The sequence below is a fragment of the Pleurodeles waltl genome, chromosome 7 (genome assembly GCF_031143425.1).
Source record: "Pleurodeles waltl isolate 20211129_DDA chromosome 7, aPleWal1.hap1.20221129, whole genome shotgun sequence".
Classification (NCBI taxonomy): Eukaryota; Metazoa; Chordata; class Amphibia; order Caudata; family Salamandridae; genus Pleurodeles; species Pleurodeles waltl.
Window position 1 is genome coordinate 181,828,088 of NC_090446.1, and position 13,941 is coordinate 181,842,028.

At 49.6% G+C, this 13,941-nt stretch overlaps 1 protein-coding gene across 1 annotated transcript in view; it reads left to right on the plus strand.

Moving 5' to 3' along the window:
- SLC12A5 (solute carrier family 12 member 5) overlaps positions 1-13,941 on the plus strand; it is a 687,435-nt gene that overhangs the window by 647,625 nt on the left and 25,869 nt on the right. Inside the window, exon 24 of the mRNA XM_069243525.1 lies at positions 3,540-3,673. Within this exon, the coding sequence (XP_069099626.1) occupies positions 3,540-3,673 (134 nt within the window). The remainder of the gene's footprint in view (positions 1-3,539; positions 3,674-13,941) is intronic.

The window sequence follows — 13,941 nt, forward strand, 5'->3', positions numbered from 1 at the left end:
AAACATTTTTTTAGAGCAGGCAGTGGTCCTGCGTTTCATTTTTCGTTTTTGTAATGTATCATTTAAGGAAATCGGGCTGCATTACCAAAAAAAAAAAAAGAAAATGCTTTTTTGAAAAGCAGTCACAGACATGGTGGTCTGCTGTCTCCAGCAGGCCACCATCCCTGTGAGGCCGCCACTCGCAAGGGGGTCGCAAATTGCGACCCACCTCATGATTATTCATGAGGTGTGCATATGCGAAGCCCTTGCGAATCACAGATGGTGTCAGGGACACCATCCTACATTCGGATTTGCGACTCGCAATTTGCGGGTCGCAAATCTGAACCTACCTACATGTGGCCCCAAATTCTTAAAGAAAGTCACAAAAGTGCACCCATGGTATATGTCGTACCCCTATAAAATATTTGTGAACTGTATTTTAGCATGGGTAAATACGCATGTATAGATTTGCTCATGTGAAAATATATTGAGCATTTGCAAGTTCATTTTCCCTCCAGCCACTTTCTTCCCAACCCTGGAAGAAGTTCTAATTCTGCCATTGTCCGGAGTAAATGTCCAACCTTTCTTATTATGGGAAAATATTAGAGAGAAGCTGGTGAAAATCTTTAAAACATGCAGGTTAGTAGGTTTGCAGACTCAAAGGCATTCCAGCCCTGGAACTATTGCTTACTGCTTCCTCCAGCCCCAGTATGCAGATCTGCAGAAAGGTGGAAAAATAAGGAAATTGCTACAGTAGGGATTGAAACGGCAAGTATTTAAGCCCTACTATGGTAGTAGCCCTGGCATAATCAGAGAGGCTATTATCAGAGCTCTTACATAATGAGATTGCTGCCATAATTTGGCGCCACACTACATGGCACCGAAGGGACAAGTAGATCTTTTTACAGGACAAGTAGATTTGAGAAGCAACCTGTCCCGTGGACAAGTAGATGTTTTAATAAATTCCACACCCCTGGCATTTATTTGTAGTTTAACTGAAATTATGAAGTCACTAGGGAAGTGTCCTGTACCACTTAACGGTAGGAACACCTTAATTTTTTTATGACATTTTGCAACAAATGTGTAAAAATAGGATTATGTTCCTTCAAAATTCTAAAAAGTGTATTTCATTAACATGCAGAAGCGTTTTACCAAACCTTGCATTGAGAGGTATTTTTAACTGATAGTTTTCAAACGTGAATTTAGAACCAATCATGTTTCCCCACCCCACTCTGGCAACAATGCCAATTGTGAACTGAGAGAAAAATCACTTGTCACGTGCACCCTCTGAGATCCTAAGTTGCTAATATGTGTGGGCAATATTATGATCAAACACAGGTGAAGGTTTTGTACAGCACACATTCTGAACTCATATATTTCAAAGTCCTGTTATTTGCCCTAAGGAATTAAAAGGAGAAAAATTTGAAAAAAATGCCCAGGATCACACAGTTTGGTCAAGGAGAAAGCCGGGATTTTACATTATGAAATTCAGCAACTAGATGTATATGCTTTGCTTTCACTATGACCACCTTAAACAATTCCATACCCACCTGAACCCCATACTGCCAGCCCATTGGCATCAGTGAGGCCCTCGGTCACAATACAGTCCTTACTTTGTGGCCCCTGGGCCAATGCTTGAGAGTACCTATGCTCTAGTACTTGACTTCCTTCTTCTGCACCAAGTGTATATTACCTTGTGTATCCTTCTATTGACTAGACAAGGTTATGAATCACCACTCCTGCCGCTTTAGTGATTATGATGCTAACAAGGGATAAAGATAATTAGAACATTGGAATGTTGCGAACTCCACTGAAGGCAAAGAAATGTCCCAGGGCCAAAACTGGCTTGTATAGACCTTCTGCTCCAAAGTTCTGTTTGTCTTTCTTTTTCTACCTTTGTCATTCTCTATTGAGAACCCACTATTTCGCTAACGTGCAGAAATTATAAGTGCTCCATCTTTTTCTGCAATTACATTTTGTACAGTGTTCATAACCTGAGGGGGAGTGATGGAGTATTAGAAAACACAGGGCTATGTCATCATCTCACCTTCATTTCCTTCCATTATAAAAGGTGCTGCGGTAATGCAAATAGTGTGTCGCCGGCCAGTGCAGAGTCACTGTTCTGTACGGCTACTGATACCTGTCTTCTGTTTTTCTCCTCTTACGCCGCGTGAAGGGAGTGGGAGAATTTGTAAGTGTACATAGTTCTTCGTTTCCAGGTGCATGTGTTTGGGATGCATGTGTGTGGGGAGGGAAGACTGCAGATTGAGAGTAGCTTCGGGAGGGTTCTCAAGGTACATATGCTGTCAAGATGGGGTGACCAGATTTGGAAAAGAAAAAAACGGGACAGGTCAGACATAAAAGTAGGACTAAAGCCTTTAGTCTGGCTTTTATATCTGGCCTTTCCAGTAATTGTGCGTGAGACGCATGCGCGCACGTGCGTAGGCAACAGCAGACGAGCAGAAACCAATAAAATAGATCTTCAATTATTTAAGACTCTAGAGCTGCACGTGAATGGAGTGCATACCTTTCACGGCTGACTCGCAGGTTGACCTAACCTTTATCCCAAAAACCGGGGCATTCATTTAAAATTAACAGAAGTTTCACAAGTTGACTTGACCTTTGTCCCAAAAACCGAGACATTTATTTTAAATGAACAAAAGGTTCGGGACACCAGGACAGTCGTCTGAAAACCGGGAGGTCTGGTCACCCTATGTCAAGAACTAAGGAGAGGGCATGTTGTAAGTAGAAACGTAAAAGGCAAGAGTGAAGCTGACGTTTTCTTTCCCCTGACCTTTACTACAACATGGCTGGTTTAAAATCCTTACTCCATCTCTAGCTAATTTGGAGACACTCGTTGAATTAGGGGGAGGTGAAGTAAAGTTCTTCCTGAGCATCGGGGTAACACATGCCCCTGTGGCGCAGGGGGGTCTCCCTCAGTGAGAAGCCTGGATAGTGGTGAGTGTGTGGGAGTATCGAAGACCCCTCACCGTCATCTGCAGGGATCGCCACCCTTTTATTTCATGCCACTGTTCTCAAGGTTAAGGTGTGCTAAAGAATAGGCGCCAAAGTAGGGATGACGATGTCGAAGTAATAGTTTGAAAGTCAGAGGCATGGCTCCTGGGGATATTTCCACTATGTTTCACACTACAACTCAGCGCACAATGAATGACTGCCTCTTGCATGGCATGTTTCGCTTGAACCCATATTTAACCCAGACAAAGGCAAAACCATTAATCATTGTCAATGCTTAACAACGACAGACATAAAGGACTATTCAAAATCAGAGCAGGTGTTCAAAGTCAGTGCCGATGCTTAACAATAGCCCCGACATAAAGTACAATTCAAAATCAGAGCAGACGTTCTGAGGCAGTGTCAATTCTTAACAATGACCCGGACATAAAGCGCAATTGAAATCGGAGCAGATATTATTCAGTGTCATGCTTAACAATGTCCCCGACGTCATGTACCATTCAAAACCAGAGCCGATCTTACACCGTGTCCTAACTCTCCCTCTTACTAGTGCGTACCTGACAACACTGTCTTTTCTCAATCCCCAGGAACCAGACAAACGTGCGGCGGATGCACACTGCAGTGAAGCTCAACGAGGTGATTGTGAAGAAATCGCAGGATGCAAAACTGGTCCTGTTAAATATGCCGGGGCCGCCCAGGAACAGAAAAGGAGACGAGAACTGTATCCTTTCAGAAATCAAGGTCCCTGCTTCCAATAGAGGCAATGAAGTGAGTGTATGCAGAATTTACAAGAGGATGTCCCTGGCCTCTGCATCAGGAGGAATGCAACAACATGCCACAAACATTACTCGCATAATGTGCCAGCAATGCATCACTCGTATACTCAGGCTGCACACGCATCGCTGTAGTGAGGTCAGATGTGCATCAATAATAAAGGCTGAACAAATATTTGTCACCTGTGGTACTCTGCCTTAGCAAAGCAATCAGTGCACACCAGCTCAGAGCAAGCAGTGCACAGCAAACATGCAGAAGCTACACCAAAATCACACAAAAATGCAACAACGCTGCACCGATAGCAAATGGAGAGTCAGTGTATTAAAGAGGCGTCATGGGGCTTAGGTAAAGATACTGCAATAATCACAGGGAGCCAGCAAACCACATCCACTGCCAAAACAAGCACATATAGCTGAGACCTGGGAATACGACAAAAGCATCAGAAACTGAATGACTCATTTGGACCAACATCCTCCAGCATAATACATTCCCAGACAGACTTACCTCATCGTACAAATGATTGAAAGCTGCAATAGGGTGTACACAGTAAAAAAAAAAGCATAACAATGACATAAGCCTGTATGAGCACTTGTATCATTATCTCAGAACGCCTGTATCCATCACTTCAATAATTTCCTAGGCATCACACTGTTTCCTATAGCATGCATCCCTGTCTATCTTTCCCTCCGTTCCTCTCTTGCCCTCTCAATCCTTTTATTAGGCCCTGATTTATACTTTTTGACACAAAGCTGCGTTAATGCAGGTTTGCGTCAAAAAGTATTCCGCCGGCTAGCGCCATTCCTGGACGCCAGCCGGGCGTCATATTAAAGCTATGACGCTAGCCGGCAGTAAGGCCCAGTTAGCGTCAAATTTATTGATGCTAACCAGGCGGGGTGGGCATAGGGGAAACAGGAGGTTGTGCGTGAAAGAATGGCGCTAGTCAGGTTAGAGTAAAAAAATGGACTCTAACCTGATAAGCATAATTATTTCCACGCAGAACCCCCATGGACATGACTTCTGTCTAAGTAAAGACAGAAGTCAAGCCCCCCTGCCCAATGGCCATGCCCTGGGGACATAGGTCCCCTGGGCATGACCACTGGGCACAGTGCCATGTAGGGGGGCCCAAATTAGGCCCCCCTATGGCACTTTGCAAAAAAAATAAAAATACTTACCTGGGATGGGTGCCCCATCCTTTGGTGTCCTCCAGGTGTGGGTAGTTGGGGGTGTCCTGGGGCCAGGGAAGGGCACCTGTGGGCTGGTTTCATGGTCTCTGACTATGGAAAAAGACCGACAGGTCTCCTAACGCCTGCCCTGACCCAGGCATTTAATATGGTGCTAAGCAGGCTTAGTGCCATTATTTAAGGCCCTCCTCATCCTGTGGTGATTTTTGCACGGTAGGATAAATAAGGTGCTAGGGCCTTTGAGTCACTTTTTGCCCGAGAACACCTACCTTGCATCTCATTGACGCAAGGTAGTTTTCCACAGGCAAAAAATGACTTTAACTCCAATATTTTGGCGCTAGACATGTGTAGCGTCAAAATATAAATATGGAGTTAAGTTTGCGCTGGATTTGCGTAGATAAAATGAAGCAAATCCGGCACAAACAGAGTATAAATATGCCCCTAAGTGCCTGATTTAGACGGATTACTCTGTCATAACGGTGATGGATATTGCATCAGCCGAAATCCAAATCCCATAGGCTATAATGGGATTTAGATTTTGGCCAACGGGATATCTGTCACCGTTGTGATGGAGTAACCCGTCCACCAAGTTCTAAATCAGGCCCTAAATACCGCAAAGCATACAACAATATGGCAAACCTAAAAATGTGTCTGAAAGTGTCACACAGTTTTTCAGAAAGTCCTGGAACCTTCACCGCCCTATTGGTGGCATGCTTTATTATTGGATTTCTTACTCATTCGGAGCAGATAGCTCGCTAACATAACTTTACATATTTTTTGAGTCCATCAGAGAGGGAAAAAGAGTTTTTCCAAGATTAGGTGGGATCTGTTCTGTAATTAAAATTACCTGAGGCTAACCTAATACACCAATATTTCAGTTGCCCTAGCAAGAAAAAATCACAAAAGTGACAATTCAGGAACATTTGTGGATCCCTACACGTTTGTTTGAACATCATGTTTTGGCCACTACCAGGAGCCAAAATAAGTCTGTGGCCCTTCTCAGGACCCTGGAATCCCTCAATTATGATCCTACTTTCTCCAATATGATAAATATATGTATACTCTCTAGGGTGATAACTAAAGCGAAATGCAATGGTTATTTAAAACATGTTTAGGTGCTTCAAATGCATAATGACTCTAAGTAGTACATAGGCCCTCATTACCGCCGCCCGCCAAACTGGTACCGCCATCACGCCGCCTGTGTGGCCAGAACACCGCTTGCCCTATTAGCAGTTCACCGCAGGGTCGGCAGATGGAAACAACGTTTCCGACCGCCGGCCCTGCGGTGAATAGGGCCTCATCATTGACGCCGGCTCATAATCGAGCTGGCTCCAGTGTGGCAGAGCGGTGGGTGCAGCAGCACCCATTGCGCTTTCCACTGCCCGTATTTCGGGCTGTGGAAAACACAAAGGGGCTGTTCATGGGAGTCCCAGCACTGCCCAAGCCAAGTGCATGGGCAGTGCAGGGGCGCCCAGGGGGCCCCAGCACCCTTTTCCACCAGCCTTTGGATGGCGGCGCTACCGCCATGCAAAGGCTGGCAGAAATGGGATTCGTAATCTCCATGGCAGCGCTGCCCTGGCGGATTACGACTGCTGAGCCAGCCAGGCTGTCGACTGGCAGCAACCTGGCAGTGCCAGTGGTCCGACTGTGGTGCTTTCGCCATGGTTGTTGTTGCTGTCGTACTGCCACTTTGGTGGCGATCCGACCGCGACCATGACCCTGGCGGTCTGGTGACTGCCAGGGTCATAATGAGGCCCATAGTTATTACATCATACAGAACACAGTAAACGTACTCTCCATTGTCAAACAAACATCAAGAAATGGTATAGCATTGGCCTCTTAAGTCTACATATTTGCTTTGAAAGCCTAATTATCAGCATTAGACAACAGAGTGAACATGCTGTACATCATTCATTGCTGTAAGAACATACCTGTCCTACCACCATCTATTATACAGCATTGGATTTTTGTGGAATTAATTGAAGAAAGATCAACCTGCCTCTTTCCCTTCAGGGGGCAATAATAGCACCTTCCCATTGCCGCTATATTGTAGACATGTGTTTGATGTATGGATGGGTGAATGAAGATCTACGGATATCAGCACATTTTATGGCATAGAGTGGTGGAATAGCAAGATGTTCATTGTATTTTCATTTGATTTTGTTTAGTGTCTGAAGACAAATGTGCGTTTTACAAATAGGTTGTTAAAATACATTAAAAGTAATGAAGGGGGGCGTGGCTTCGGGCGTCAAGATGGCGGTCGCACTCTGAGAGTGCTCTGGACCCCTCCGTCATCCGCCTGTAGTTAGAGTGGCCTGACCGAGTTGAGGACGTCGTCTTGACGATCCTTGCGACCCCTGGACCCCTGGGAGTCTCCGGCGGCGAGTAACTTCATGGGAGCGGCCCCGTTCCCGAGCCGCGCCCGATCCGTCCGATCCGTCCCTGGAAACAAAATGGCGGCCGGGGCTGTTTTCCGCGGCTGAGTCGGGGCCGAACCGACGATCCCGCCCGATGCGGTCGAGCTGGAGCGGAGGTGTGGCGGGGTGAGGAAAGAACCCGGAGGGAGCTGAGGCTGCGCTCCAAACGTGGTCCCCGCGGCATGCAGGAGCAGCGCTGCTGCATCTAGGGGGAGAGAGCGCTGTGTGGGTGGCGCTGCGGCCGTGCGCCGGCTCGAGGGCATCGGCCGAGGAGAGCTGAGAGGCTGCGCTGCACCCAGGGGAGACCCTGCGGGCCGGGGCTTGAGCGGCGGAGGGGCGTTTGCGGAGAGGGACTTCCTGGTGTCGTGAGTGATGACGGAGGTTTGCTGAGGGTCCGCGGAATGTGGCGGAGACACCGGGATGGGACGAGGCCTCTTTGAGGATACTGACACGTCCGAATAATCAAAATTGAACGGAAAGACTTGGGGCCACCCTCTCCGGGTTCCCGTTCTGCCGCGCCGAGAAACACACCGTGATCCGGCCCAACGAAGGGCATAGGCCTTGAGTGACTTCATGGCGCCGCGGGTGCAGCGTGATCAGCCCTGGGGCCGGTCGAGGCCCTACTGAAGGTAACGGCACGAAGTGACAACAGGGTGGGGGAGGGGAGAGGAGTTAGGGAAGAGGATGCCCTACCCCCCCCCTTACCATTTAATACCTAATGGCGGTTAGCGGCTGGGTCGGGATGGAGCCGGACCCATCATGGAGCCACCGGATGCCAAAGGTGGAGAAGACCACAACTTGGGCCTGAACACCTGTCCCCACGCCCTCTTTATAACTGTGGTAACTACAAACGCGCAGGGGACCTAGGCTGGACTTGAAAGACCGCAAGAAGTGAGCTACCTGACTCCTGTTTCCGATATTGCGATGGGGAGAGACAAGGCGAACAAACAACCCCCACCCTCCCAGCAAAAGATTGACCAGTTCACGACGCCGGCGGGCCAGCGAGGAGAGGGAGACACAGCCAGCGGAGGCCCCGCACCAGACGGAGTGAGTGCCATCCTTCAAGCCATTCAATCATCACAGTCTGCGGTAGAGACTAAGATCGGGGAAGTGCGAGAAGACGTGGGTCTTGTCCGACAGGACCTCAGAAACGCAGTGAACCGGATCACTGAGGTTGAAACTAGAGTCTCCCAGACTGAAAACGACCTAGCCGACCTCAGAAGTAAAGTGGCCCAGCTGCAGACCCGAACCGGCGAGCTTCACCGCCGTGCGGAAGATGCAGAAAACCGGTCAAGACGCAATAACCTGCGTTTCATCGGGCTCCCAGAGGGCATAGAAGATGGTGGTGCATCTGAGTTCCTAGAGAAGTGGATTAAAACCTGGATGCCAGAGCAGTCCCTTTCGCCCTGGTTCGCGATCGAAAGAGCACACAGGGCATTGGCTCCGCGCCCCCCTCCAGGCGGCCCAAAACGTCCAATGATTGCGCGCTTCTTCAACTTCAAGGATAGAGACAATATCCTTAAAGAGGCTAGGAGGTTGGAAGATCTTCAATGGGAGAACCATAAAATCCTAATTTTTCCAGACTATACCCGTGAGGTCCAGACCCGCCGCCGGTCGTACGAACACGTTAAGCAGAAACTTAGAGCGATGCAACTTTCATACATGCTCCTCTTCCCCGCGCGGCTCAAGGTCCTCCTGGCCGGGCGAGCGCATTTTTTTGAAACACCTGAAGAGGCTTGGGACTGGCTGACGGAGGAGGGTGTCGGAGCCCGAGGGGGACCCTCGGGACACTCGGAGAGGGCCCCTCGGGTTGGTCCCCTCGCCCCGGGGGGTCTCCGGAGGAGCCGGAGGCGCACCAGATCCCGGAGAGGGAGACCGAAAGACACAAACACCTTGGAAAATAATGAGGAAATCCGAGACTTTGGCTCACAAACAGAGGGGGAACCCGCGGAACCCTCGGGGCCTCAGACCCCAAACCAAACAATAGATGACAACAACTTGAGCCAGTCCCCGGCCCTTGGTTAATATGACGCATTTGACACCCACTGATGGGAGTCCAAAAGACTTGGGATGTCAGACTTACCTATGCAGACCTTACAAGGGTCACTATAGAAGGCGCCAAGCCTCCCTAATATATGACACCCGAGACTTGGCAGGCTTTCTCTAATTGTAATTGATCCGACTATATGGAGGGGTCCACCACTCCACCCCAAGGACAGTCCTGCTGGCTGTCTGGTTTTGGTTGGGTATTTGGGCGACAGATGCTTCCGGGGTGGGAGTATGGGGAGGGGGGTGGTTGGGGGGTGGGGTTTTTGAAGTTAGTTTAGATAGGAATAGGAATAAGTTGGTTAGGTCTCTTATTATTTCTTTGTTATGTTTGGAATGGTCGCCCCTGGGTCCACAGCCTGACACTCAGCCCTATGTAACACCTACGCAACCCATGCCTGGCACTCACTAACCCAGGTCCTTTCCTGGAACGTAAATGGCCTGTTGGACAAGATCAAGAGGTCAGCAGTATTTAACACTCTCCGCAGGTACTCCCCCTCAGTGGTCCTCTTGCAGGAAACTCACCTCCTTGGGACTAGGTGCCCCATGCTCATGCGGGGAGGATATGACAGAGTATACCACGCGGGCTTCTCCAGGGGCTCTAGAGGGGTAGCCATTTTACTTCATCGCTCTCTGCCTGTGGTGATCACAGCCACGCAGGTCGACCCACAGGGCAGATTTGTTGTGGCCACGGGGACTCTTCATGGAACACCGATAAACTTTATATCTGCATATGCCCCCCCGACGAGACTTGATGCCTTCTTGCACTCACTCCGCCGAGTGGTTGTGGGACTGCCCCAGGGGACCACCCTGTTGGGAGGGGACTTCAACGCGGTTCTTGATCCCGATTTGGATGTATCCGGCGAGATCACGGCCAGTAGATTAGCCAGGGCTTCGGCTCTGACTGGTTGGACCGAGAGCCTTGGCCTTTGCGAGGTATGGAGAACCTGGCACCCTAGGGATCGTCGGTACACCCACACGTCGGCCGCCCACCAGACGCAATCCAGAATAGATCTGGTATTCATGTCCGCTCTGGACCTCTCAAGCGTCACAGGGACAGAGATACTTCCCCGGGGAGTTTCAGACCACGCACCGGTGCGGGTCCGCCTAGGTGGAGCAGATCCCTTCAGACGCCCGGTATGGCGCCTAAACGCATGGTACCTTCAAGACAAAGACTACACCCAGGAGATCAGAAATCAACTAACCCAATATTTTGATCTGAACCTGGGGTCGGTCCGGTCCCCGGGAACATTATGGGCCGCCTGTAAGGCTACCCTTAGAGGGCATGCCAAGCACCTTCTCCGCACCCGTGAGCGAGACAGGAACTCCCAGATCTCTGACCTGGAGGCTAGGGCCCTGAGACTGGAACGCCAACAAACGACCTCTTCGTCTGCCACTGCCCTGAGGCAGCTGACTATGGTCAGAGAAGAAATTAAACACATAATGCTAGACTCGGCTAGGTGCATGTGGAGAGCTTCGGTAGCCCGTATATATGGCTGGGGGGATAAAAATGGGAAGCTCCTGCACTGGCTGGCGGCTCGCCCTCTGGCCGGCAGGGTTATACCTGAGATTTTGGATCCCTCGGGCTCCCTCTCCAGGACACCTGCTGAAATTGCACAGAGCTTTGCCTCGTACTATGCCCGCCTCTATGCAATGCACCCCCGCCCTGCCATTGAGAAAGAGACCCCTCTTTTGAATGACGTCACTCTCCCCAGGATCTCCCTGGAGGCAAGAGATAGACTGGATGAAACTATTAGCCTCGCAGAGATAACCAGTGCAATTTCCGGCTTGGCATCGGGCAAAACTCCAGGCCCTGACGGACTCCCGGCAGAGCTATATAACAAATGCAGTGATATACTGGGTCCCCACTTACTCAATATGTATGGAGAAGCCGAGAAACTAGGCCGATTCCCCACCGAGATTGACCAAGCTACGATAGTTGTGATACCAAAAACCCAACCCCCATCGCGGCATTGTTCGGCATACCGACCCATCTCACTTCTGAATATTGAGATCAAAGTGCTTTCCTTGACCCTGGCCTCTAGATTGAAAGAGATAATGCCCACACTAGTACACCCTGATCAATGTGGCTTTATGCCCACTCGTAGCACCAGGCACTGCATTAGGCGGCTGCATGTGGCTCTGGCACATCGCAGGACTCTGTCACACATACCCTTGGCATTACTCTTACTGGACTTTGAAAAAGCCTTTGATACAGTGGATTGGTCCTACCTTGAATTGGTCCTGCAGAAAAATGGACTCGGCCCCAAATTCCGAGGCCTAGTGAGACTCCTGTATTCCAAACCGACAGCTCGAGTCCGGGTGAATGGAGTGGTCTCTGACCTGTTCCCTATTGGCCGCGGAACCCGGCAGGGTTGCCCACTATCCCCATTGCTCTTCGCATTAATGATAGAGCCTCTTGCGATACTGCTGCGAGGAGATCCCCTGATCGAAGGCTGGTCTTGGCCCGCTTGCGCAGAGGACCGTGTGGCGCTATACGCAGATGATGTCCTCCTATATCTCTCCAACCCGGCTAAAAGTGGCCCCCGCGTGCTAGAGATTCTGAGCCTTTTCGCAGAAGCCTCGGGGTTGATCCTGAATCCCGCCAAGTCCCTGTTGGTCCCCCTACACCGCTCCGGAGACTGTGTGGACTGGCAGCGGAATATTCCAGTGCGAAGAAACAGCTTTAAATACCTGGGAATATTTATTTCACTTCTCCCTGAGTTGACATGGGAACTTAATGTTACACCGTTAACCAGGAAAATTAGAAGCGATCTCCTACACTGGAGGACACTCCCTCTTAACCTGCTTGGTAGAATTGCGCTCTACAAGATGATGATCCTCCCTAGGCTCCTCTATCTCCTGCAAAATTTTCCCCATCCCATTCCTAGGAAATGGTTTGGGGAAATGGACTCATTGGCACGCCAATTTATATGGAGCGGAGCCCGCTCACGGTTAGCACTCAAAACCTGCCAGAGAGATGTGTATGATGGAGGTTTGGGCATGTCTAATATCCATTTCTACCACCTCGCGTCACAAATACTTGTAATTAATGACTGGATGGGGGGTGGGTGGACAGATCCGGCATACCGACTGGAGCTCCAAACGATGGGATACTCACGGATTTGGGACACCCTTTATGGAGGTCCGATCTCTCGAGACATCCCGGATGTGACCAAGGTGGTTCTGCAGGGATGGCGGACGGCTCAAAAATCGACAGGGTGGTGGGGCCGTCTTACCCAACAGACCCCATTGTGGCAGGGGAGGCAATTGGTGGAGGTGGCGGGCCTGGAGGGGTTTCAGAATTGGGATAACATTGGCATCTCCACACTAGGCGATGTCTGGAATGGGTCACACATACAATCCTTCGAAGATCTCCAGAAAAACTTTTCATTAAATAAGACACAGTTCCACAGATACCTCCAGCTCCGACATGCCTTATCAGTACATATCCGAGTGGGAGAAACCATACCCGAGTGCAGCCCCATGGAGGCCAAGGCACTGATGGGGAGCTTGGGCAAGGGGGGTGTTTCCCAGATATATCGCACCCTGGTCTCAGGCACCTCGGGTTCCCTGGGGGTGCTCCGCCAGAGATGGGAGGGGTGGGTGGGCCCCATGGAAGAGGTGGAATGGAGTGAGGCGCTAATGGCCCCGCGTGCCCTGGCGATTGCTACCCGTCTTAGACTGATACAAACGTATTTTTTGCACACAGCATACCTCACACCCGACAAATTACACAGAGCGGGCCTCCGCCCCACTGCGGAGTGTCCCCGCTGCAGAAATCCCACAGCCGACTTCTTTCACATGGTATGGACCTGCCCGGCCATGGTAGCCTATTGGGGAGCTGTCTTGGGGGAGGTTGCTGAGGTGTTGCAGGAGAATATAGAAAGAGAGCCTTTGCCCCTCCTTCTTGGGAGCATGGGTGACACCGAACTAAGGAGACAGGATCGAATCTTCCTCGGGGTGGCGTGCTTAGTGGCTAAGAGGGATATAGTGGCAAACTGGAAGGCCAAGAGTGCCCCATCACTGGCTAAATGGAGACGGGGAGTGGATTGGTGCGCACAGAGTGAAAAACTTGTATATGAGGCTAGAGGATGTCCGGATAAATACAATAGGATATGGGGGAAATGGGAGACCGCAATAGGCACTTGAACAATATGTCATCTCTAATATTAGTGCTGTCTGGGATCACAGGTTCGACCAATGTTGGGTGCCCGTTGGCATCGTGTTTTGATGTTTGTATCATGGTTTTCTTTCTTTTGCAAAAATCAATAAAAGTTCTTTATAAAAAAAAAAAAGTAATGAAGACAGTCCATGTAAGGAGGAGAGCAAATACTAACCAAAATAGGAAGAAACAATAGAGCAGAAAAAGAAAGGCCAGGAACCACAGTTAGTTAAGGTAAAAAAACAGAACACGTAGGACTTTTCTGATGCTAGCGAAGTGTTCAGCTTGAGGGTTTGTAGGTGGAGTTTCTACTCCAAAAACCTCTGACGTCCACATAGTAGATATGCTGTGTAGGGGCCTGGAGGACCTAGATATAGAGCTTTGTGAGTGTGGAAGCATATATTTA